At 36.3% G+C, this 27,790-nt stretch overlaps 2 protein-coding genes across 4 annotated transcripts; one reads left to right on the top strand and one right to left on the bottom strand.

Annotated features, from left to right (window-relative positions):
* Positions 1-2,631: 2,631 nt before the first annotated feature.
* Positions 2,632-17,730, bottom strand: LOC137391285 (uncharacterized). 3 transcript variants are annotated; one of them, XM_068077709.1, is made up of 7 exons: positions 17,668-17,730; positions 11,155-11,328; positions 8,803-8,929; positions 7,289-7,397; positions 5,970-6,093; positions 5,725-5,849; positions 2,632-3,132 (listed from the first exon to the last, which is right to left on the bottom strand). In XM_068077709.1, the coding sequence occupies exons 2-7, from the start codon at positions 11,267-11,269 to the stop codon at positions 2,977-2,979; spliced, it is 756 nt and encodes a 251-aa protein (XP_067933810.1). In that variant the 5' UTR covers positions 11,270-11,328; positions 17,668-17,730; the 3' UTR covers positions 2,632-2,976. The 3 variants fall into 3 exon arrangements, with proteins under 3 accessions (XP_067933810.1, XP_067933811.1, XP_067933812.1); XM_068077710.1 differs by having other exon boundaries at positions 17,656-17,700; XM_068077711.1 differs by lacking the exon at positions 17,668-17,730 and adding an exon at positions 17,193-17,228.
* A 202-nt stretch (positions 17,731-17,932) lies between these two features.
* LOC137391134 (protein pygopus-like) lies at positions 17,933-27,576 on the top strand. Its single transcript, XM_068077498.1, has 5 exons — positions 17,933-18,079; positions 22,269-22,410; positions 22,781-22,940; positions 25,366-25,554; positions 26,801-27,576. The coding sequence occupies exons 2-5, from the start codon at positions 22,291-22,293 to the stop codon at positions 27,214-27,216; spliced, it is 885 nt and encodes a 294-aa protein (XP_067933599.1). The 5' UTR covers positions 17,933-18,079; positions 22,269-22,290; the 3' UTR covers positions 27,217-27,576.
* The last annotated feature ends 214 nt before the right edge of the window (positions 27,577-27,790 follow it).

Below are 27,790 nucleotides of genomic sequence, written 5' to 3' on the forward strand. Positions count from 1 at the left end.
CAGTTTGGCTAAAATACAAACAGTTGTTCAACCAGTATGCTGTAAGAAGTGCTGGTTCGGCGTTCATCATTTAAAGCTGAGCAGTGTTCGTTTTCTCAACTGAATTTGAAAACAGGGATTGGTCAGGTTTCATCAGATTTGATTCGTTTGCCAAACTCTTTACTTGTGGCAGGAAAAGCAGTTCTATTGCCATGACGATCAAAATAACATTTAGCCTGTCTTCCTGTAAGCATCCTATAATCGACTTATGGCTATCAGTTGTTGCTAACTAAATTCGAGCTGGAATTTTAGGCTAACTGAGCGACTATTCGTTTCTATCTTTTCTATAAATAGCAGTTTCAGAAGCATCCTAGGCAGGTGATGCTCCCATGATTGAGCTATCATAGAAGCGTTGAACCGCTTATGGAAAATAATGTATCACTTCTCCTTGACCCTGATGCATGCCAAGTTTATAACCTAACATATTAATAAGAAGCAAAAAAGAGAACACACACTTGCACGACTGCCAGACAAGATGCCATTGTTTATCAGTGGCACTATGACCGTGACATTGTACATGGTGTTAAATCAAGAAATCACTCAGCAGTACCACTCCTAATCATATATTCCTTTGGCCCTTGGCAGGAAATTACTCCAGGGTGGTCTTTTTGCTTTAAGCGAGAATCATTGATGTTTTATCCTTTAGCCCAAACTGGTTTGTCTATAAGTAACGTAACTGAGTATGTACAACTTGTTATTGGCATATGTAATCGTCAACAAAATGATGTATTTCATTACATGCCAAAAGAAAAAAAAATGAAAAGACAGAAATCAGGAATTATTGAGTGAGTTGAACACGCGTGTTTTAAAAGTTGGTAATCTAATAGTATTATGGAGTCCGAATAGTGGATTGAAGGTATGACAGAAAGTTCATAAACTGAAATATATGATGGTGGATGTAGTATGCTGGTGTCCAGAAATAGAGATGGTTGTCATATGTGTAGAAGGGTAAAAATAAATATTTTGGGCATAGCTTACGCAGGATTTTGAAAGCTGTAACACAAATGTGGAAAGGGGCAAGTTCAAACAAGTGTACCTAATATGAACAGAACTACTACATTAACCTGCTTGTCCTGGTAACTATTCTAGGTAAGATAATTGACCCAATTCAGTGTATTTGAAATGTTCGCTCTTAGCTGCTTGGTAAAACATAACAATGATTACTTTTTGTGAACAATGAACCATCCAAATTAGCTTTAATCTGTCAAACTAACATACATATCATGTAAGATATTGCGAGCGTTTGCTAGAGTAATAAATATGAGCAAAAGAAAAATACGACAACTCCTTTTAACAAAATACTTGCTATAAAGTTGGCCTTAGAATGAATATATGCAAAAATACTATAGATTTTGTATAAAGTTGTGGCAGTCTCATATAAAATGTTCATAATATATATGAAGAGCGGTTAGGCCTAAAATAGCTGGCCACATTTCAAAGTGTTGCAGGGGAAATACTACAGAGTAACTAGTTATTGAATAAAGTAAGCCTTCAATAGGAAAATGAGAGCCATCTACTAGGCAGTATCTAGATCAATATTAAATTATATGTGACCTTCATATTTTCATAGCCTGCTCTTATTCACTGAATAAGTGGTAGGAGTTGTCTTTCCTTTTAGTTATGTCAAAATTATAATTTAAGTTATTTCACCATAAACTTATGCCATCGTCAACTTCTTCCATTTTTCACTATAAAAACTGGATTTATCTCATAGCAAACTGTTAAATTCTGATTCCAATAATAATCATTCATAGCTTCTTATACTTACACTTATGATCTACTTATACATAACTATAAATACTTATTATCTACTTACATGTACCTACAAATACTTACACTTATGATCTACATGTATGTACCTACAAATACTTGTGCATATGATCTACTTACATGTGCCTACAATGCATACTTACAACTATGATCAACATACAAGTACCTACGCTGCATACTTACACTTATGATCTACGTACAAATACTTACAATGCATACACTTATGATCTACTTACAATGCTTACTTACACTTAGGATTTACCCACCTGTACTTACAACACATACTTACACTCATGGTATACTTACACATACTTACAATGCATAATTACACTTATGATCTTCTTACATGTACTTACAATGCATACTTACACTTAAGGTTTATTTACAATACTTACTTAAAATTATGCTCTACTTACATGTACTTACAATGCATCCTTACACTTATTATCTTCTTACAAGTACTTATAATGCATACTTACACTTATGATATACTTACACATACTCACAATGCATACTTACACTTATGATCTACTTACATGTACTTACAATGCATACTTACACTTATGATCCTTAACCGATACCCTGTTTCAAGACACCTTCAACACTCAATGCTAAAAGCATTTAGCGCACATATTCTCTACCATAAGATTCTGCAGATGTAACAGTTCTTAATGTGGCTGTTTCTGGACCTCAGAAAAACTTGGTTTTGCGAGCTCTATTCACCTAAGGACTGTCCATATCATCAGAAGGATGGTTAGCTGATGAGCTGTGTATGTCTACTCTGCCATTTCTTGCATTTAGAAAAAGAATTTTAAGAAATGAAACAAGCGCTTTATTCCAAACTCAATCAAATAACAAAGTTGCAAAAGCACCAAAAGCACATAAAATTGTCTCTGTGTGTAGAACATGAACAAGATTAATAACAGCAGCTAAAAACATTCATTTATAAAATAGACGGTGATTCTTGTAAGCAAAATATGTAAAACCTCTAAGAGTATCAGTTACTCATGAGAAAAAGTGGATAGATAGGGAGGAATATACTAACACTTGTATCGAGTATTATAGATAACAAACTGGAATGAAAAGGGATGGAAGTGCCAAAATTGGGGTCACCGGATTAGTTGGTAGGTTCATAACGTACGGAGACAACTCCAATGTCAGCTATTCTTATTTAGAACTACCAGCTATAAGTTTATACAGCACCAATGTAGTGATCACCCCAGCGCCAAACGCTACGATTAGTGGGACGGGGTGATTTAGCCGACAGCGATAGAGAAGGTAGTTGGTAGAAAACCGAGGCTGTCTCAGAGACTGAATGCATCCCTACAACAGAAAATCAATAAATCTGTTACTAAACATAGAATTACTACTACTTTTAGTAAGACTTTAATAAACCAAATCAATGTATAGTTTACAAATATTAGAAACACATACCGGCCAATGGGCAGCCTGCATTATTGATATTAAAAAATGATTTCAGCAAAATAAGACAACTCTCCAATTAAATAAAACATAGCAAGCTACATGTGCATAGATTGCCACAGAAATCACGAAACCCATTCTTTCAGCAGCTTAAAACTGGTGAGAGAAAAGATACCATGTAAATATCAGTAATGGAAAGGAAACAGTGAAAGTATAACTTGCAGTTGAATCATTCATACAGGCAGCCTTTACCTAAGTCAGCAGAGACAACTGCTGTTACTCTATAAGATGGTCGTTGATAGCCGAGTTTGAGTGACCAGGAATACATGGTATAATACATGTAGATCAAAATGCTTTGTGAAACTGAATATTGACATGGTAAAGAATTCTTGATATACGAAGCTAAACTTTTCAGACATTTCAGTCTCAGCCATTGTATGTAAAAGCAAGTACTCTTAAATACATTCTATTTTGTATAATTTAATGCAAATCTAAAAAAACAATATATACCGGAAGTAATTACACACTATATACTGATATATAAAACTATGTCAAGGACCGAATCCAGACACATAAACTAAATTAATAATGTAATATGCAGTAAAAAAGGTTTTCATGCATACTTTAATATATATGTTTAATGTACAGTATATATAAATTTAATATATTTAATGCATATTTCACCTGAGACAAGTGAACAGAATTGCAAGCTAAACAATGCACAGGTTTGATACTAGTGTGAGTGATAAAATCCAGTATAACTTACTAAAAACTCACACTAGGTATGTCTTAAGTTAACTTGATTTTTATAATATGCATACATTTGTTTACTTTCTGTCATCTCTTTACAAACCTTATGTATGTCAAGAAATTTCAGACGTATACTTGAGATTGCTTTCTATGTCGATACAAATATTTACTCAATTTTAGGTTTTATGTAAAAGAATAGCGAGGTTACCGTAAGAGAGTTTGAGTATTATTATAAGAACCTGACTCGGTTAGTCCATGAAAATGGAATTATTGTTCCGCCAGCACGAAGGACCTCTAGTGCTGAGAACTCCATTTACAATAAAAAACTATTTAAAGATTCATTGACATTTGAAGAAATGAAAAAATGAGAGAAATGGAGTCGACTACACCTTATAGAAAGCAACAAAACTAAATATGACCTTGGACACGAAGAATGACCTTTACGATGCAAGGGTATGAATTGAGCTTTACCAAATGCCTGGCAACAGTTAAACAGAGAGAGGCTATCAAATGGTCATCACGTCTACCGCCACAACTAAAAACTTCTCATCTTGTGGTAGCAATGGCAATAAATACTTGCATTTAATTCAGGAAGCTGCCTTAGATAAGTGATCACATTCCACTCGAGTGACTAACTTGTAGTTTCCTGATCATGATAAGGAAAGATAACCAGCCCATATGAGATATGATAACAGAATTAGGGCAACATTTGATATAGATAATACTAACGACTAGAGAGTACAAAAGTACAGGTTGACCAAGGGAAACAAGTTGAAAAAACGAGCACGAAAGACTGGTACACGATGTATGACAGCGATACACCGGAAGTAATCCCACAATACATCAGTGATAGTCAGTAATAACAATGTTCACACTATCATAAACTCGTATGTGTTTACATCAACAAATATTCTGTGGTATAGCGTTTCTATTATACAGAGCAGTCACAGAAGTGATGAAATAGAAGTCTCGCAGCGACTATCATGAAGGGAAATAGTACTCTGATCAAGTAGTTTGCAACAGCCAATCACAGGGGTGCATTTTGCACAGACTGTTGTGGATCCTCGGCGAAATATCGGAAAAGTTTGACAGTTGAAATGATTCCCGACATATCTACATTAGCTAGGCGATGCCAACAGCCAATGGTGCTCATAGTTCACGAATAATAGCCGAGAGGACAACCCTTACATACAGCGACACGATGTTTACCAGCCTTAATTACTCGAAAGAGCAACAGTATGAGTATTTATTTAGCAACAAATGAAAGTACACACCAACTGCCAACAAGTGGCGCTGACAGATAAAAGTACAAGGTTACTGGCTTTGAGCATTAATGAAAAATGTAGTACAGAGCGGAGTACTCATGCTGTCTGGCATCTCATGACAACAAATAACACTCAATAACCAAGGACATACACATAACAACTGTCATCAGATGACGCCAATAGCGCCGTGACATCTATACCATCTATGATAACAGATGAAACTTGATGGCTTGCACCTGATAGTACATGTCAACTGAGGGACCATACAGCTGCCCAGAGATGACATCCAACAAATATGACAGCTGACATTCTTAACCTACTGGCACATAACGCTTGATAGCATTTGATAACAACATGTTATCTGAACAACTCAATATCAAGGATTAACCGATGACATTGGACCACACGTAAGATCCTATGACACCTGAAGGCAAATACAACTGACATGACACTTGACTGTGCATGACAAACAACTTACCCATCCACCCTGACAATTGGCACTGTGCTCTGAACTGATTGTATCCAATGCTAAAACTGCGTCCACGAGGATTCTGTCCAATAGCAATGGCTGTTGCTGCTGGAGCGCCCAGCGGCTGGCACACACTGTAAGCAGATAAGTTCATAAAATAAATCTCTACTTTTACTAATGATTGAGCCAATCTTAGTCCGGCATATAGTGGATAGCTCCAAACAGCTCAACGCTGGATATGTAGATGTACTCACCTGTGTGATAGAGTAATACAGCTACCCTCCGATGGAAAGCAGCATGGTCACGAGCATGAGCGAGTATGAGACATAAATATCCTGAGCAGCCTTGTGGGCGGAGTCTCCTAGCGCAGTGACACTTCTACAGCAGAACATGATGATAAACAGCCTAATTTAACAAGTCCTTTAAAAATTTAACATTAACATTTTGCATTAACATTTTACATTCAACTTTAACATTTAAAATTTCACATTTAAAAATAAATAAACAAGTTTTTAAGTTATAAAAATATGGCAATGCGGCAGATGGTTGGGTATATTGCTTAAGCGTAAGGGAACCGACTCCTTTTGCTACATAAAAGACATTATCAATATAACATAAGGGAACTGACTACTTTTGCTCCATAAGAGACACTATCAATATAACATAAGGGAACTGGCTCCTTCTGCTCTGAAAGAGACACTATCAATATAACATAAGGGAACTGGCTCCTTGTGCTCCATAAGAGACACTATCAATATAACGTAAGGGAGTTGCTCCTTCTGCTCTGTAAGAGACACTATCAATATAACATGTAACATAAGGGAACTGGCTCATTCTGCTCTGTAAGAGACACTATCAATATAACATAAGGGAACTGGCTCCTTCTGCTCTGAAAGAGACACTATCAATATAACATAAGGGAACTCGCTTCTTCTGCTCCGCAAGAGACACTATCAATATAACATAAGGGAACTGGCTCCTTTTGCTCCATAAGAGACACTATCAATATAACGTAAGGGAGTTGCTCCTTCTGCTCTGTAAGAGACACTATCAATATAACATGTAACATAAGGGAACTGGCTCATTCTGCTCTGTAAGAGACACTATCAATATAACATAAGGGAACTGGCTCCTTCTGCTCTGAAAGAGACACTATCAATATAACATAAGGGAACTCGCTTCTTCTGCTCCGCAAGAGACACTATCAATATAACATAAGGGAATTGGCTCCTTTTGCTCCATAAGAGACACTATCAATATAACGTAAGGGAGTTGCTCCTTCTGCTCCGTAAGAGACACTATCAATATAACATGTAACATAAGGGAACTGGCTCCTTGTGCTCTGTAAGAGACACTATCAATATAACATAAGGGAACTGGCTCCTTCTGCTCTGAAAGAGACACTATCAATATAACATAAGGGAACTCGCTTCTTCTGCTCCGCAAGAGACACTATCAATATAACATAAGGGAACTGGCTCCTTGTGCTCTGTAAGAGACACTTACAAACCAGACATACAATGGTACAGCTAAAACAGACAAATGAGCTACATTAATAGAGAGAGAAACTCACCGAGTTGATATACTCAGGCAGGGCCGAGGGTAGAGGACTGTGCATCATAAAAGAATGAATGACCTTGCAGAGCGACTCCCATCTGAGCAGCAAGAAGCCTCCGGATGTGCTGAAACAGGACACTATACAGTGAAATAACACCAAAAGAATAGAAAACAACCAGATATTTTGGCTCTTTAAACGGACAGAAAGGTTTTGTGTATAGGTACAGCGGTGTGGATCCCTCCACCCTGCCATCCACGGTTGCTAGACTCGGCTGGAAGGTCTGGCAATCACAAAGCGTTATGCAAGATTACGGTATTAATCCAAAGTGGACCAGACCATAACTAAGCAGAATAAGAGGAAACTAAACCTTGGCTATTATATGCAAGTAAACAGGGTCATAACAACCCTGTTTACTCATGTAAGCTATAGCAATATAAACTTAGCTATTGTAATATAAACCCTGCTTGTATTGTTATAGCTACGCTATACGCTATAGCAATATAAACAGGGTTGATTTTAACAGTTCATCTATTAGTCATTATTGATAACTGCATAACGGAGATAAGATAATAAGGAGTGAGTCAGCAGCTAGCTATTATGAGCATACGATTAATACACAGTTTGCTTTGACATAGATAAAAAACAAAATGGCGCAAAAAAATCATGGAAACCTTCAAACTGTGTCGGACTTGAAAAAGTATTATAGAGACTTTTGTTGATTGAAGGTGAAGAGCATCTTTGTGTTGCATTTGTCTTGAGGAGATTTTCTAGCATGACATAACATGTTTCCAACCTTGTTGGAAACCTTGCTGTCGGTGGATTGCCAGCCAGTAATACAGTTGATAAGTTAGAATTGTGTGGTTTAATCCATCATTCACTTGAAACTGAAGATGTCTTATCAAGCTGCTATCGCTGACTTTACCATAGCAGTAGAACAGGAGAAACCCATTCAACCGCAACAGCAATGAAGTTGAGCATGACTATGTTTAATAATGTGATTTGAAAGATGGCCACTTTGGGCTTAACAATCATTAGCGGTAAGCCCAGCATTGCTGAGATTTATTTCAGGAAGTATTAAAAAAACACATACATCTTAAAATCGCTCCTATCTTCTCTTTTTGTTTTGCAAAATAGAGGTGTAAAAGTTATGCAAAGAAATAAATACAATATAACAAAGTACAGATAAAAACTCACCCAGTATTTGACAAACCTAACCATACAATCGTGTATAACTTTAGCCTGTAGGCTGTAAGTAATATCTCGCTAAACAATAATGCGTGGACAAAACCAATTACACGTAAAGACTATTCTGACCTAGGCTGCGGTTCATGAGCTCCAATAGAAGAATAGGAAACATCAAACATGATAGGATTCCCTTTGTATGAAAACGTGAAAATGAGACACATAAATCACTTCTCTAAATGATCCGCATGGCTAGCTTACCAGAGGAGTGACTTGAATATAACACACTGCATGGCCAGCTTACCAGAGGAGTGACTTGAATATAACACACTGCTTGGCTAGCTTACCAGAGGAGTGACTTGAATATAACACACTGCTCCGGAATTTCAAGTCCTTCTCGTTTTAGCTCTTTGAAGACCACATAATGTAGTATTTCCTTTCCTTGCTCAATGCATCGACTGTGGCTGCTTTCACCTGTCATGAACATAAATTTACACACCTTTATGTGACTTTATAATGTGACGATTCTCTCAACAAAGATCCATAGGCTACATAGAATCAGTTACAAACATTTAATAAGGAATAAGGGTGAATATAATGTGTCAAGTACTCATTTGTCTTTTCTAGAAATGTGCTCGAGCCAATCACTATGTTTCCATGACGCGCATGATTCGCTATTTTGAGCCAATTCACAAGTTATCTGCAACATGGAAACAGGATAAATCCGCAAGCTAAAAGAGTTTTGCGATTCACAAAACTTTATCGAATCCATCATGCTTGCAAATAATGAAAACAGCACGCTTGTGAATCATGCGCATTAAAATATCGCGCCAGCTATTAACTTTTAAACATTTTTAATACTTCCGTCGTTCTTTCACGTGTTTGCGTCGCTAACACATGCGTCACTAACTGCGTCGCTAATTCTTAACTTATAGCGTACAATTCCTTACCCTTTTTTCAACAAGGTGCTGGAGTCAATCAGCATCATGTGAATGTCTATAGAAACACTTAATTCACACGCTAACACAACTCATGCACAACTGCCAACCCGCGTGATGCGCGTCATGGAAACATAGATTACTTTCCGGACTATTAGCCGCTACTTTTTCTGACGATTTGAGCCATGCGGCTTTTATAAGGGCGCGGCTATTCTGTGGCTTTTTCTTTCATCGCTAGGGCGCATTAACCAGAATCTCTGGTTAGTGCGCTTCTAGCGGTGAAAGAAAATACGAAACAATGTATACTGCCTAACGATACTGTTCCGTGAGGCATTAGGTTAAAAAGCGTCGGTTAATACGAAACCGTGCCGTTAGGCACTGTTTCGTTTCAAACAGCAAAGTTGCTGCCGCATTAAAAAGCAACTTCCTGAGTTCTGCAGCCTATACAAAGGTGCAGCTTATGTATTGTTTTATTATCGGTTTTCGGAAAATAAAGCAGATACGGCTTATATAGGAGTGCGGTTTATAGTCCGAAAAGTATGGTAGAGTATAAAAAGAAACTCTCTGTAATTGTCAGATCACTGGGTATGACAATTCCAAAAAGTGGCCTCCAAGTATATAAATTAATAAATTACATGTAAGTATCTTTAGGTAAAGACATAATATCTTATCTTAGACATAATATCTTTACCTAAAAACCCCAGGGCTGATACTCTGAAAGAAACACCCACCTGGATAGGCCCAGACTTGGATATTGTACCCCCAATCACCTGGTTGGTCAATTGGAATTTGGATAATGTACCCCCAATCACCTGGTTGGTCAATTTGAAATACACCCCCTAAACACTGGGAGTTCTCTAGAGGGCGCCCAGGTTCCAGGCTGCGCTAAACATCTAATATGATTCATGTATTAATAAAGCAGAAACAAGCTACAAACAAAATTCCCAATTTTATTTAATTACGTTTTTATTTCGGATTTTTTGTTGGTTTAGTATTGCAAAAACAATTGTTTTCTTCTGAAAACGGCTTATTTTTTGTTGCTAACATAGACCAATATATTGTAGTTTACTATTGGTAAAAAAAATTAAATAAAAAAAAGACAATTAGATAACCATAAATCAATTTATAAAAACCGTTCGTGTGGTGACATAATAGTCGCTCTGTTTACTAGCGTCAGTATCGCAAAACGACAAAAATGTTGCTATGCCTGCAAAAGGGTTAATAAAACTTATTCCAAACATGAACCATCAGATCATCATTTCATTTACAAAAGAAAACATAATAATACCAATAAAAGAAATATCATATCATTCATTCTGAGTATATTGCTAAAGGGTTGCTAAGATGATGCAGTGTCGACTGTCTCTTTTCCCTTCCTTTTCCGTCAGCAAGCATGCAAATTTTAATGCAATCTGCATTAAAATGCAGACTGGAATTTTGGTGCAATTTATTGGTATTACTTTGGCTGAATAAAACCTTAATGAGCATGGGCCCTTTTACTGGCTTGGTTGTGGAAAGCCCCCCTAAAGTAGCAAATTCACTGACAGTGCCCCTTGGTCTGAAAACCCCCCCTAAGACGTGATTTTGGGCCGAACCTAATGGGCCTTTTGAGGGGGAGTATCAGCCCTGGGCTAAAAACCTTATGGAATAGTGCGATGGTCAATAGCGCATGGAATACCAAACTATTAATTATTGATAGTTTAGTATTCCATGCGCTATTGACAGCCACTGATGACCCTAAACCAGAAGATATAAACTGACCATCAACGTGATTGATATTAAGTCCACAAGGTGGATGGATGTCCACTTTGAGACTGACAGATGCTGTACGTATCCGAAAATTAGTCTGTGGACCAGCATCCACAGTCAATTCCATGGTTCAGACTCGCAGATGCAATTTCAAATAATGAGATATTTGACACGTCAGAGGAAGGACTGGAAAATAAAACAAAACACGTCATCGAGAATGAGGGGGATTAGTCACTTGTGAAGCACTATCTTACACAAACCTAATGAGCAGCCAATGTTTCAGCTCGTGAAACCAAACCTCTGAATTAGGTAAACCAAAAAAACAGCCACACTTCACCAACTTTCCTTTAGTAAAATTCATCTCTACATAATCAATATCTAGTTTTTGACCTGGTAACCTTCACCAATAAATTTTTGGATTATATACATAGTGTATATTATATAACATATAAAAACAAGTTATAGAATGACTAAAATTTATTGTACTTCGATGTTGTTTCAGATGGTTTTCAGTAAAATCAAAAGCACATCTTCAAATCTGAGCAAACCAGACTCATCAGGTGCTAAAACCATATTGTAGTGCAATAAATTTTAGTCACTATATAACTTGTTTTAATTTGCTCCTTTTCAAGTGGAGCTCTATATACATAAAGTCACCACAACAGACTAACTTTATTGTAATATATATATATATATATATATATATATATATATATATATATATATATATATATATATATATATATATATATATATATATACATATCTATATCTCGATGTTTGTCTGTCATAAACCTAGCTATTATTAATTCAACATATTCACGATTTTCATTTTTTGTTTTCTCAGTTTGTATCAATCGAATCAGTATCGAACCATTTTTCATTGTAATCATTGTAGCAAAACAGATCGTCTAACCATTACTTGCTAACTATTTCACATTTAAACACCTATAAAATTGTTTTATCTTTTCTCTCAATTTATTCGAAGTGCCCGAAACACTTTTTTCATAATCTGAAGTTTAAAAGTTATTATGATAAATGTTGTACATGTTAAACAAAAATAAATTTTCTGTGCAAAGACTTGTTTATTACCCGGGCAATGCTGAGCATTAAACTTGTATATATATATATATACAGTCAAACATGGATAACTCGTCCACGGATAGCCCGAACACATGGTTAATTCGAACATTTCCTTTGGTCCGTTCCCACGTAATGATAAATTGCTATAGATAACTCGAACTCAACACTGTTAATTCGAACTGTTTTTTTGCCCAACAGCTACCGAAACGGTTGTTTTCGCTTTAGAAAATCACTTTATTCAAAGCCATAGAGGTAAACTTCATCTTTTCGTAATTCATAAGCGTCATTATTACCACCATCGGCAAAATATTTTTGTCAACGACTTTTCTAATAGTTTGGTGAAATTTGATTTATACTGCGATACGATGAATAGCACGGGCTAGCCGGGTCACGCGCGCAAGAATTTTCGCCACGCACATACAAAACAAAAATCGCATGTTGTTTTGTATGTGCTTGGCGAAAATCCTTGAGTGCGTGACTCGGCTAGCCCGTGATGAATAGTTTTCCGACGTTGATTCCGTGTTGAATCAACGTCGGAATGTTGAATGTTTAAAACGTCTTAAAAAATGTTGTAATTACACGTATACGTTGTCTGAGCTACAAAAAACTATTCATCGTTTGACCTAAACACAGAATACGTGTGTACATTCAATAAGTATCTATTAAAAAAGCGTGAGTGATATAGAATGTACCGTAAAACCTCGTAAAACTTCTAATTGAACTGCCTCGGAGTGTTGCTCTTAACGAATCCCAGGTAAAGTAAGGTAATCTGCATAAACTTCAAGAAAAAACGGCAAAATTGATCGTGGGTAAAACCCCAAAAGAAAAAAATGTCTTTTCTTTTGAGCATTTCAACAACGATCAAGTTTTGCCAATGTCAATCTGAAAAACGTCCTGGCAATAACATCACCTCAAACAACAAACCAATCTCAAGTGATAGAAAAATCTCTATAGTTTTTCATGAAAACGTTTTAAACTTTACATTAGAAGCATTTAATTTGAAACAAGCCATTTGTGCTTTTGATTTATATTATAGTTTGTATATGTACATGTATCTACTAATAAATAAGTAAATATATGGACTTGTGACAGTGCTCTGATAACTTGAATGCTCTGATAATTCGAACACTTTTGCTCGGTCCCTTGAAGTTCGAGTTATCCATGTTTGACTGTATATACTAGTACATATGTATACAAGTAGAACTAAAACCACACTGCTCAACATAAAATAGAGCTGTATAAATATATATGAATATATATTTATGTTATAGAGCTCCATTCCATATTGAGCAGTGTGGTTTTAGCTCTACTTGTAATAAATTGCAATATATATACAGTGAAACATGGATAACTCAAACTTCACGGGACCGAGCGAAAGTGTTTGAGTTATCAGAGCGTTCAAGTTATCAGAGCACAGTCACAAGTGAATGTATTTATCAGTAGATACATATACAAACTACATGTATATATAAAACTAAAGTATAGGTTGTTTGTTGTAAGTTTAAAGGGCATCTGATGTAGAGTTTTAAAGTATTTATCAGAAAGTATAGATATTTTTATACACTTGAGATTTGTGTGTTGTTTTAGGTGATGTGACTGCCAGAACTTTTTCAGATTAAAATTGGCACAACCTAATCGCGGTTAAAACGCTCAGAAGACATTTTTTCTTCTGAGTGTTTTACTCGAGATCAATTTTGCCAATTTTAATCTTAAAACGTCTTGTCAGTCCCATCACCAAAAACTGCAAACAAATCTCAGCCCAATAGAAAAATATCTATTCTTTCCGATAATTTTTAAAACTGGACATAAGTAAACATTTATGACCAATGCAAAAAAGCATGCTTTACATCTGATCACTTGTTTCATTTAAAAAACTTATCGAGTGTAGTCTGTGACAAGGTATTTCTTGACAAAGATCAACAGTGTGACTTATTATAAAAATAAATTTTAAACAGTTATTATAGGCCTTAAAAACTTGTTAGCCTTTTCTAACAAAATTGGCCCATCGATAGGTACGCCTTCACTACGCACTTGTCTAAACCAAGTCAATAATACACCATCCAAATCATCGGGCGACGTTGAACAATCTCTTAGCCTTGATGAATTTTGGACACATAACGATCTTATTCTTTCTTTTTGTTTAATCCATGTTGACACTGTACTTTTTGGAAGATTTTCTCTTTTTGATAATGCTGATAGCTTTTGTCCTGCTTCGATTTCCTCTAGTACTTTAAGTTTGTCAGAAGGTTTCCACGCTTTTCTTTGCTTGCGTGATGCCATCGTAAAGCGGATGTCTGTTGTAGCGGACGCCAAGCCACGAGCCTATTTGTGACATTTTGTCTTTATGTATCCGCATATAATCACTGCTACAATATGTATTTTGCATGCTGTGTCTGTCTTTATTAAATTTTTATCGCTAATACCTTCTAACGTTTTTAGCTTGGCCGTAACTAAGTGAACGTCTTAGCGACCCTATTAATCATTTTTATACGATTTCTTTTTCGGTTCCATTATACGGTACGGGGGAAATTATATGTACACTATACGCGTATAAAAAGCGCTTTCGTTAAGAAAGCAGAGTAGTCTCAGCTCCGCGACTAGTGGAAACTCCTTTGAAATAAATTGAACGGAAACCACGTTTGTGAGTTCGGCAAAAAACTGTTCGAGTTAACGGTGCCGAGGTCGAGTTATATAAAACCATGTATCATTGCGTGGGAACGGACCAAGCAAATCCATTCGAGTTAACCATGTGTTCGATATATCCGAGGGCGAGTTATCCATGTTTCACTGTATATATATTAGACAATTTATGAATAACATTTTCTCGCTGCAGCTAAAGCATTGTTTCGCATGTGGCCATGCATAAAACAACGTTGTCACTGCCGTGAAAATATTTTAGTCAAAAATCGTATAATTTTAATATACCCTAGGACACTTATATTTCGCTAGTAGTTAGTTTCGTGAGTGGAATACAGAGTAAAATTTCGCTGCAACTTAATTTCGCAGCTCTGATGAGTGCGAAAATATAGTGATGTGAAAATAAATGCAGTGGAACAAACATACCACTAATGAGATTATTCAGGTAATTAGATTCATCAGGTCCAGTTCACTGTTCCGAAATTGTTTTCAATGTGCGACTAGTTTGTGTTTGTAAACCGCAGGTAGAAATGTGTTGACGAGATCGATAATGCAATTTGATCGCTTGCTGCCATTTGTATTTGGACTATCAATGACGTCAAGGTCCCTCCCGCCATGACTGATGCGGTACCAATATGAGATCTCAAGTATTTATAGCACGCGGTGGCCATGGCTCCAGGTTGTTATTGTTTTTGGTTGCTAATAAAATTCATCGCTATAATAATTATTATTAAATTTTATGACTTTCCCTACCAGATGTTCATCCTCATCAGTTACAAATTCAGTGACTAAACTAATATCATCATCTTCCTCATTTGTCTTGGCTTTTCAAAAAAAACCTGTTATCGTAATTTGCTTTGCCATGCTGCTCAATCGGTGTATTAGCTATAATGAGTTTAGCAGAAATTGCCCAATGAGCCAACCACACACGGAAAATGCCTGCATTTCTAATACGTATGACGATTTTATTGTGAATATTTATGACCAAAGCCATTTAATTTCGCTTTTTCGCTCGTTCGTTATGATAGTTTAGTTTCACTCATGAAATTTTCGCGAAATGATGACTCCCCGAAAACGCGAAAGTTAGATGAGGCGAATACATAAGTGTCCTAGGGTACTCGAAATGCGAAGTTTAGAGTTTTCTTTATTAATTTAATTTTTTTTCAAACTACCGTATATACATATATAGGTGTGGTTTGAAAAAAATTAAGTTATATATATATTTATGTTTGAAAAAATTATATATATTGCAATGAATTACTTGATTGCTGCTTGGCTAGTTGAGATAAATATAAATAAGTAATAAAGTCAAGCCTCCACGGATGAATATTATTCGTTTCAGGACAACTTCGTTTGCTAAAGCCGTTAACTATTTAAATAGAATACATTATAACTTAATTTATTCCACGAAAGTTATGAGAATTTAGTTAATTAGCACATAGCAATAAAATCAATGCTTTATATACGTGTACAAAATGTACAAAAACCAAAAGGTTTTTATTAGTATTTTTTACAAATTTGTTACAAAATAGATTATCGAAGGTAGGCATGGCACAGCAAGGTGACAATGGTACATAGATAAAGGAGATGATAAAGATATGTAGTGTAGTGTGTACCCAAACCTAAACTAAGTGAAGTTAAAATTAACTTATTTGTATCTCATTTGTATATTTCGTTTATGTACGTATTCTTTTTCATTTTCACCTTCAATCTCTGAACTAAACTTCAAAACTGTGATGCTTGAAAAACTTCAAATACCATTTTATGAATATTACTTTTGGGCCAGCTTTAAATATTAACTTCACTCTTGTCGGAAAATTCAAGCATTAAAGCAATAATTACACAGTTGTTCACACTAAACCATACATGCTGCCTTGTTCCAGTTATATCATTCTGAGAACTAGTTTTACTAACTTCAGATACCTGCTAACATTTGTAATGAGATATAACTGTTCACAGAATACGAAAACTTAGTCTACAATTTCTCGCTCCAAAATATGAGTGTTATGTTGGATTATTAAAAGCCAAGTAATGACCAAGTTGCGCAATGGCAATGCTTAAACACCAATGTAAACCCTTAGCTAGAAGTTGAACCACTAATTGACTAAAACTATAAGCTGAATATATCATACGGAATTTATATATAAAGCTTCACAAATACACTAAAACATAGGTATAATGTAATCCAAATAGACAGTATGACAGCTCAATATAGCAACATTGTGGCTGGTTCACGTGCCCAGTGAGCCAAATACAGATTTAAACACTGAAAGGATTGCGTATAAACCAATTAAAACCGTGGGCGTGTATGTAAGCATGTTTGTACAAACCCTAGAAAGTAGCTTGCGAGATGCGCTCAAGGTGCTTCCATCATAAGCTTCATGTATTTTTATACGACAAACTAAAATTTTATACGATCAACTGAACGCTAAACTAAAACTCTAAATACGTGTTTAAATTTAAAATCAAAACATCTGCAGATCAACGTAAAAAATATCTAGTTTGATCAGCATACGATCAAACTGATTCCTAAAATCTCAAACGTTACACTTGATTCCGTCACATATTGTGTCACACAACACTATGAAGTTAGACACTAGGCAAGCAACAGAAAATAATAAAAAAGAATCAAGATTTATAGCAAAAATGCTGGAAACTGGCAAAGACGACAGAATGATAATCTATATAACCCTGTATAAAAACAGACAGGTTACGCCGCCTCAAACAGTGTGTGCTCAATTTCCCTATGCGCTGTTTGTGAAAATAAAAAAGGCGAATTGAAATGCAGCATACTTGATATTTTACCAGAACGGGACACTTGAGGAAAGGTGAACCATCCGCAGATCTGAGATTGCAGGTAAACTCGCTAGGATATGTCATTGACATCATTGACATAGCAGGGCTAAACTAGACTATCGGCAGAAGTGTACCCGCCCAAACATCCAAACAAGGACTTGCAACATCCGTTTGCATTTGTAGCCTCAGCGTTTCAATTACTAATTTAACTTGTCAACATTGGTTTGTATAATACTTGCATTATGCTTATGTCATTCTAGTTAAATAAAAACGATGGCCACACTGGTCCTTTATATTGCAAACTCCGTTTAGAGTAGCTATACACATTCATCTACGTAAATGAGAGATATTTAAGCTAAATTTCTTTAGTTTGCTTTTGTTCATCATACTATTTATTCTATATCCTTCATTTTAGAAGCAGGTCAGTAAGACTCTAAAAGCAAGCATAGGCACCATTGCCGTCTATCTGATGACATACGCCAGGTCTGGGTTTCGGTAGCGCCATTGCTAATAGACGCTACAGCATGTTCCTTTTGTAGTTTCTATGTTATGTGAGGTTTTATCAAACTGCAACAAAGTTTTAAGAGTCATTGTGAAAAGTAACATTTTCACACGATTAGCGACAACCTAGACAACCGAATTAGCGTTCATTCATATCTTTAAATAACATGTAATATTTTTAATGTGGCATCCACGTTCCATAAAAAAAGATCTTGAAAAAAAGTGTCTTTATTACTGTTTAACATTTTATAGCTATTATATAAGACAGGACAAATCTATGTATTCAAGAAAGTTTTAACTCAAAACTGATCAATGTCCTCTCATTATTCTAAGATGTGATACTTTCAATCCTATACGTTTTTGCTTTTAGCAGCTACTTTCAGATCAAATCAAAATTTTACAGTAAGTTATTTCTTTTAAAGTAACCGTTCGAATGTGTTACTGGGATATTTCTATCTGACAGAATTCTATGTGCAGTTATTTAGTGTGCAGGGTTTACCTATTTACCTATGCAAAACTGCATTCTTATGTGTATCAGTATAAATATATTGTACAACCTTAGCAACTGCAAAGAGTGACAAGTTTGATTTTATTTTTAAAATAGTTTAATCAGTATGTCTATGTATTCTAGAACATACATACACTGGCACTCACAACATCCAAGCATAGTTGTCATGGAAGGTATTTCATGAGTTTTGGCAGGCTTAATAGTTTTAACTCTGCTTTTTAATTGTAGCATTAAAATTATTAGGACTACATTTTGTAATTGCAAGCATAATTATAAATGTATTGTAAAGCTCTCTTATAGATCGCAATTGTGTTTGAGACAAACCATGAATAAGAGGTTAAGATTAGCTTGACATACTAACGGTTATGTTTAGCTTAATTCAAAAGTAGAATGACAATGGCTTCTTTTAACCTTCAGAAGCCATTATAACAGACAAAATATTAAGACAGTTTGTTGATTCAGCTAAAATATAACTATCAAAAATGCTATTAAATCATAAAAGCTGCTAAAGTAATAGTAAATAGTTAGATGTGCATCAAGTAAAAATTATGCAACTCAAGCTATATGAATCGTTAATAATTATCTATAGTTCAACATTGCTTAGTCTACCGTTGTTTTGTTACAAGCTCCCCACAATACTATTTTAACAATTCTAGCATCAAATTAAGTTGCTAAACTCACCATTTGTTACTAAATTAAGATTGAAAATTATCCCATAATGCCATTTTCGCTTTATTATCTTAAAAGTATCTTTTATTGCATATTTCATGGAGTGCACGATAGTGCTTCTGATCATGTTATTTTTCAAGACTTCACAAAAATATTCATAGCGCGTGTAGCAGACTACTGATTTGTGATGTCAAATGCATAAATCAGTTTTTGACTACTCCGGCACAGTCGTCATATTCCATAATCTTACCAAAACGTTGTCACATTTTTTACTCGTTTTCACGTGAAAAGCCATGGATTTCAGCTTTAAAATGTCATGTCTATTTTTATTTATTTTGCTGATACTAAAAAGTCTTCAGCACTTGAAAACTTATAATCATTGGATGAGATTTACTTCCATTTGTTGTTTTTTTTCTGATTTTGTAAGGTCATCTCAGTTCACTTTGATATGTTTGTTCAGTTTGGCAAACTGAAATTCTATGCTTGCACTAGTTTTGAAAGGCGCGTAGCTCTATGTATTATGTAATCCTTATTAAAGCTGAAGTTTCGTATTCTGTAAGAGAGCGGTAGATTTATTCATTTGATATATAGTTTTATATACAAGCAATTACAGTTGCTATAGAAACCATGTCTGCATTGTCAACCCTTTAAGTAGTACTGTTGATGCCTCTTGCTAAGCCCGTACTGCAATACATAAGTCTGATACAAGAGCATTCATTTTTAGGAAGAAATCGCAAGACGCAAATAGTACATCCATCAATCTAAAATTTACATTTTACATAATTTATCTTTTATGTATATTTCTTAAAGTTTGTCATATGTAGGTTTGTAGGATTGATTGTCCGACTATAGATCTTAAAATCTTGGAATAATTATTCCGTATCGAAGAAGATTCGATCTCAGACCCTGCCATTCACCAGGCTGACGTCTTGCCCACTAGACTACAGAAATCAAATTGCTTGCTTGCCAATATAAGTCATTATATGAGAGCAAATACCTAACTGCTTTGTGTATGATGTGGGTCATAGCATAACGTCACGAGAAGCTGTTCGCTCACATTATTAAACTGGCTAATTGCGAGCAATTCTCACTACTTCTCATTGTCTATAAGACAAAACACTTTTCTCATGATATGTAGTTTGAAAGTTAGAATGGTAAATGCTGTTATATGTTAAGTACAAATCAATTTTCTGTCCAAAGATTTTTCTATTACCCGGGCAACACCGGGTGGCGCAGCTAGTATTACATATAACTCCTGCAATAAATAATATTGTTGAAGGAAATTGATGGGGTATAGACATTACCTCGCATGCCGTGCCTTTTGTTATCACACAATACTAGAATTTCTTAATAGACGCTTTTGATTAGCATCCCCGTGATTATGAAGTAACATTTTATATGTTATACGTAATATATCCTTTATACTTGCTGACCAGACGGTTATCTTTTGTGCTTCAATCACACTTTGAATTTAGTTACCGTAAAACCGGCGATAAACTATCTATTGTATTTCTATATTAGTGTTGGGCCGGTAAGGAGTTATCCACTTTTACCCACACCGAGTGATTGTCGGTATACGGAAAACCAATCATTTTCGGTGACAGCTAGTTATCCGCGGCCGGTTTGATATGATCGGCATTTATCGGTGAAAGTCTATCGGTAATGGGTTATCCGGAAAGATTTTTGTATTTGACAGGCTACAGCATTACCAGCGACGTGTGCGCAGGAGAATCTCCCGCAAAACGAGCTGCTTATGAAAGAGCTCATTTGACGTCTCACCCACAATCGCTATGTAACTGAATGAGAAAGAAATGAGAAAAATGAAAAAGAAAAATTGCGCGTCAATTGATGTTATGGTTAATAGCAAAAACGCATCTTTGAGGAACACGCTAATCAAAAAGAGTCGCTCAGCGCACATTGGCAATCACAAATTTTTTTCTCAGACATTTTTAAAACACAACATATGCAAATTACATTATAACTCTTTCTTCAACGAATATTACCACGCTTACCTATAGGTATCTAGTATTATATTACGTCTTATATTGATAAAATGTAAAACGTATATTACGTTTTATATTTGATAAAACCCCGTCTGATATTTGATACATTTGATATATTTATACGTTTTATATTTAATTTATCTCCCCACCTGCGTTGTATAAAAATGGGCAGTAGGTAAGCTGAAGTTGAACACTCATTGAAAACTATTTACCGAACTACAATACCAACAATACCGAACTTTCTTAGTTGGCAAAGGATACCGAGGATATACCGAGGATACCGACACCGGGCAAACCGATTAAACAGTGCACGGATATCCTATCCGGCACTAAATTATATACCGGTCCAACACTAGTCTATATTGTATGCAATGATACAGTGGAATTCAGCCTTTTCGAATGAAAATGCTATATCTTATTTGACTAGATGGCAAAAGACCAATCGATATGTTCACAAGTATTTTTGGTATGTTTGTTTTAGTCTGAAAAAACTGAAAAACTGAAGATATCAGCTTACTTGTAGCTAACTTCTACCATAATGCAGATACATGAGATTCAATTATGTTTGGTAATTTTGGCTTTACGAATTATCAGCTGATCTGCGTTCATCTTTGCTGTGGCCCCAGAAAGCTACTTATGGTACCAACTAAACAAAAAGCTAAATAATTACACCGATAAAGTACAATCCTTTTGTGTACAAACTGTAATCTAATTGTCAGAAGGGTTAAATATATTGCCAGCAGAAAGACCTGTAACTTTAGACACAATAGACAACTTAATTTACTTTCTCCAGTACTCGTGTCAGCTACTATTAGAGCATGAGCCAGACAGAGGATTTGACTGATGAGTAAGTAGGCAACCTTCTCTAACTTTAAACAGTTGCTATTGTTTGAACATTATTTACGGTAGTTACGTGTATCTGGTTTCAGCAGCTCAGAAGACCTAGAATCAATGGCGGGCTCTGAAAGCGGGGAGAACCCTCGCACGCCTGCGTCTGAGCCTGCCAAAAGTCAACCATCAAGCCCGAAAAAAAGGCGTAAGGTATCAAGGAGTCAGAGTATACCCGCTCAGGTCTCTAATAACAATAAGTTGAGATTAACTGTTGGATGTATCACATAATCATATAGGAAGTTTATATCACTTCTGTTTCCATGAATTACCAAGTCTGTAGTGTCTCGCATTAAAAAATATCCGGTCAATCGGAAAGTCTGCTGCAAACATGAAGTATTTTGAAGTCATTCAAAATGGTACTGGTTTTATTTCAGACCCGAAGCTAATCTGGGAAATGAGCATCAATTCTTTAGTCTTCAATTGACCGTGAATGTTTACCAATTGATTCTAAGTTTATCCATTATTTGAAACAACCGACTGTAGGAGATGGCTCTATTCTCTCGGACTTCTGATGGTTCTATTTTCCCTGACTGTTGATTCTTGGTTGAAGGTGAACAATCCTAGTAGCTTCTATCCTCCTCCAAATGCTTACGCTGGACCAATGGATCCTATGGGTGCCCCACACCCATACGGGGACCCAATGCAGGCTCCCCATATGTCCAATGCTATGCAGCCTGTGGATATGATGCCAGGCCCTCCTCACCATCCAGGTATGTTAGCAAGAGTGATGGCTATTTGAGAGTAACTTCTTGTTCGGCTGCTGAACAAAAAGAATATAACGATCTTTGTGAAAAATTGCAATTGCATTCTGGGTTGAAATTGACCCAAGCTTTCATTGGATATTGCTCGAGTGATATCTAATGAAAACTTGGGTCTTAGCCTACCATGTGCCCTCTTAGCATACCATGTGCTGTATGCTATTCTCCTTCACGCTAGCCTTATCGCCTTAAGATATGCTTACAAAATGTGTGCAACACCCAGTTTGTGACACCAGTATTTCTTTAGCACAAGCATCTGGCAAACTGAAACTCTGCATCGCGTTATGATCATCTGTAAAGTGCCTATGTCTACCTGCTTGCACTGGAGAATTGCTGCATTTGTAGCGCATAAGCACTGGGTGTTGGCCAGTTGTAAGGCTGTTTTGGCAAGCTACTCCACTGACGTCATGTCACGCTCATCTTGTGTTTAAAACTGTTCGTTTCATTTACATACTAGTTTAGTAAATTATATTGCTACTTGCAAGTTGATATAAAACCAGCAATATTCACTTTGCTTTGACCCTTTCAGCCGTAATCCCGAAATATTCGGGAAGAAGTTGTTATTCCCTGGGCCAAATCCCGAAATGATCAGGATCGACATTTTAAGCGATTTGTGCGAAAATCGTTTGCTATATCGTAATTCTATTGCAATATTACAAAAGTACACATTCTAAGCTTTTAAATGAGCACTAGTTTGCAATAGGTTAGAGCTCGTAAAAGAGACCAATAAGGCTTTTTTCTTAAATTGTAGGAAAATTAAACGTATTGGCTAAATTCGAGGATCATTTTTCAGCAGTATCATTATGAACAGTAATAACTTTATGCTTTACGTCTAGTTTTTTTGAACTCAACAACTTGATCATTTTACCTCTAGCCCTAGGCATTTTCCAAGCGCAGATGTGATTATAAGATTTACTTACAGGTAAGTACTAGACTTTAGTACTAGACTAAAGGGTGCGCAAGACATCAAAAATAACAATAGTTTCTACTATCTGACTGATGCTGACAGCTGTGATAGAAGTTTTTGCGAGTTGAGTAAACTTTAATGCAGTATGATTTTATTTTCAAGCAGCTTTACTACTTACTGCTAAAATTGGGAATAAGGACAATAATAATTAATATCGGCTGAATACGATCAGAAGTTGACCAACCATGTTTTACATAATCACAATTATCTCAGCTTGTAGTGCATGGATCTTCATAATTTTTTCACTGCTCATGCTAACAAATGTACCTACAACCTTAACTTATAGTTTGCCAAGTTGAGTAAGTTTTTCATGTTCTTAGCAGCTAGTGCTTGTTTTAATCATTTAGTGATGAGAAGCAGTTTTTTTTATTTTGCTCATAAAAAGTTTCTTTGCTTGTACATTATTGCTTGTACATTATAGCTACATTATAGCTACATTATTTTAATATAGAAATGTAGCTGGAGATGTCTTCTTGAATAAAAAATGGCATTGAGATGAAATTAATAGAAAAGGAGATATGGGCAATTTAGTAACACTGAGTCTATTACTTGTGAGCAGCCAATTGATTAATTGGGCCTGGATGCGCAATTGACTTATTTAATTAAGCCGGATTGGGTTAAATTTTACTTTTATTAACTTTTTTGTTTTAATCGTTTATTTTATCAGTTAAAGCTACAGTGGTGCTGTGTAACACCTCTGCTTTTCTGAATCTTTGTGATCAAGTGCGCAAACCTTTGATTGACGGAGGGAATAAAGGGGACTTGATATTCCATAAATATCTATAGTGGAATGAGGTGCATAACGACCATGTATTTAGTCCATGGGCGTCCATAAACATGTGACTGACACAGCGAATAATAGTGTATCGATGTCCCAGGAATGAACTCCGTAAAATTTTTTTAACATTTTCCAAAAGCTTGCGTTGTAAGACAAGTGTTCAGCTATTGTAGCCCAAAAATGTTAAAATATTTGTAAAGATCTCAGGCTATGGCATTTGATGGTGCTAACCTGCGGGTTTGCCTGTCTACAGTCAATAAACCCTAGCCATTTATCGTGTACCCCCATGCGTCTCAGTAATGACAAACTACCGTATTTCTCCTCACGCTGTCCAAAGTGGGTGATCAAAATCTAAATGCCTTGCGTGTGCCCCAATCATGTGCTCTAATCATCGGGAAGCACTCTGCCACAAACTGGAAGCTCAATGTTAAAACTGCAGTGAACTGCATGTCTGGTCACTACTGAATATCAAACATTTGAGTAACCCCGAAGTGACCATATAAGTACGCTAATAAAAGCATTTATCGGCACAGGGCAGTATATCTTCTCTAGCTGCCTGGAGATGAGTACACAGCGCACACTTGCTGAGCACTTTCCCCTACCCTCGCTTGCCTCTACGTCATCATTTCTAGGTCAGCCTATGATGCATGGAGCTAATGGCTTGCCTATGCACATGCACCCTGGGGCACCTGCCAATGGAGGGCACCCTATGGCACATGCTAGCAATCCCAGATACATGAGGCAGTCCTCAGCTCCCATGCCTCCACCCCACATGTCTCCACACAGCGGGCTTCATGGCACCCCTCCTATGCACCCCCAAGGTACTTGCACCCTGATTAAACACCTTTAACTTGTCACATTTTTCTTCCCGTTTTCTTCCCATGAATTACAGCAGACAGCCATGGGCGCATAAGAGAAGAATTGATTCACACACCTACATGTACAATGTATAATAATCGCTTGTAGGATTCACTACTCAGCATATTGTGGCTACTACATCCAAGAAGCACAACTGCTTGAGAAGCATTTCACAACCCTCACCTTGTAACCGTGTATGCAGTATTTCTCACAAAAACCTTTGAAAGCCTATGTTCTGCGTTTTTGAATGCTGCCGTTTGTGAGTTCCCTCTTCATTAGGTCAAATGTGGGACTTTAAGTATAGGCCTATTTCTATCGCATTTGTCTGGCGAGCCATTCCGTTGCAGAATATCTAACATGTTTTGCTGCGTTTATAAAATTGTTCCTGTCTTCAGATCTTGGAATCCGCAAAGCACTTTAGACAGTTTCTGGTAAATTTATCTTGACCCGGTTTCTGCTTTATATAAGCAGTACAGACAAAAACAAATTGTCTCCTATTGTCAAGAACTCCCATCTCCTTTTTTGAGCATCAACCCTCACAGCCAGAGTACATCATTTAATTGGTCTTTAGCCATGTTTATAATAAGCTATAAATGCCATAGACATAGAGACACACGTGTTGATAAACATTGCTTATTTTAATGGTTCAAATCAGCATACTCACAAATCTATTTTTCAATTCAATATCTTATGTAAAGTTTTTGTAAAATTGCTGCTTAATAGGTTTTAATTAACCATCACAGGTTTGGAAGGGGTCAAAATGGTTTTCTGTAGTGAGCTGCTAGCGAGAGAAACAGTTTTGTTAGTTCTATCATCGATAGCCTTAGAAAATGCACTGTAGAAATAGCTACTTCACTCCGGCCCATGCTAACACGCACTGTCTTATCAATAGTCATAGAGCCCTTCACTTGATCTCAGCATGTGCCCAACTAACTAGAGCAAATTAAATCTTATAATCACCAACCAATTAAAAAAAAATGGTTTTACGGCTACTTTTTAAACAAATTTGGTGTTATTTTTCAATAGCAAATAGGTCTTGATGGATTCGACGCTGAATAGCTCGCAGACATTTCAGACGGACTTATTGCCTCTGCAAACATGACAGATGATTCCACACTAACAAGTTGTATTTTTGTGTTTTTACATCCTGACCCTGTTCTTAGTTTGTTTGGAACAGCTGTTGATGACAAACGGTGTATATGTGCTTAGGTATGAGTCCACATGCCCACATGGGTCCTGGAGGCCCTCTCCCACAAGGTATGCCCCAGCAACCATATTCACCAGGTATGCCAGGGGCCATACCTTCATCAATGCCCTCACCGGTGCCTTCAACCATGCCTCCAGCAACACTGGGTCATAACTACCCTCCAGATCAACCTGTTATATTCAATCCATCCAATCCAAATGCTCCTCCCATCTACCCATGTGGCATCTGTCGCAAAGAGATAGTTGAGAGTGACCAAGTGGTGCTATGTGAGAGCGGTTGCAAGTTCTGGTTTCACCGGCAGTGTACGGGTCTCACAGAACATGCCTTTCAACTGCTCACGCAAGAGGTATTCGCTGAGTGGGTCTGTGACAACTGCTTCCGTACTAAAAACATACCACTAATCAAGACTAGACTTTAATTTGTTCCGCAATCTTTGGTAAATCATATATACCTTCAAACTTCACAGCCAAAGACATCTTTTTCATTGTAATACCGAGTATTTTCATTCAACATTTTTTGCTACTAGTTAATGATGTAGTGAAATCATGCACAACCAACTTTTTTAACAAAGTTCTGTTTACAAATTGTCATCTCGTGCAGGTTTTTGTGAGATTATTTGCAGTTATAGTCATTCTATAACTTTGTATGTCCGTTCTTGTATATATGTTTTTTTTACGCTCTAGGAGTTATGCTCCCAGTGTTTGAGGAGAAAAACTCTTTATTTTATTTTATGTGTGCATGTATATTATTGCTAAATATATGTATGTGATTTACTTTCTTTGCATGATCTACATCTTTCATACTCTTGGTTATAATACCGATAGTACGATTCGACTTGGTTTTTTTTGTGAGGCCCTGCGATGCCTGGGAGCTCTTTCATTTTCAATGAGTTTGAACAAAATTAAGTAAGTAATGTAGAGATGCGTGGCGTTTACGCAGACTAACAGGCAGACAAAATGACAAAGGGGGTTTATTAATATAGATAACCAGAT

The sequence above is a fragment of the Watersipora subatra genome, chromosome 3 (assembly GCF_963576615.1).
Source record: "Watersipora subatra chromosome 3, tzWatSuba1.1, whole genome shotgun sequence".
Taxonomy (NCBI): domain Eukaryota; kingdom Metazoa; phylum Bryozoa; class Gymnolaemata; order Cheilostomatida; family Watersiporidae; genus Watersipora; species Watersipora subatra.

Coding starts and splice junctions, on each gene's coding strand:
- LOC137391285 (XM_068077709.1), bottom strand. CDS start 11,269: ATGGAATTGACTGTGGATGCTGGTCCACAGACTAATTTTCGGATACGT. Junction 8,930..11,154: donor TAATATCAATCACGTTGATG/GTCAGTTTATAT, acceptor TGTTCATGACAG/GTGAAAGCAGCCACAGTCGA. Junction 6,094..7,288: donor TGCCTGAGTATATCAACTCG/GTGAGTTTCTCT, acceptor GTTCTGCTGTAG/AAGTGTCACTGCGCTAGGAG.
- LOC137391134 (XM_068077498.1), top strand. CDS start 22,291: ATGGCGGGCTCTGAAAGCGGGGAGAACCCTCGCACGCCTGCGTCTGAG. Junction 22,941..25,365: donor AGGCCCTCCTCACCATCCAG/GTATGTTAGCAA, acceptor CATCATTTCTAG/GTCAGCCTATGATGCATGGA. Junction 25,555..26,800: donor CCCTCCTATGCACCCCCAAG/GTACTTGCACCC, acceptor ATATGTGCTTAG/GTATGAGTCCACATGCCCAC.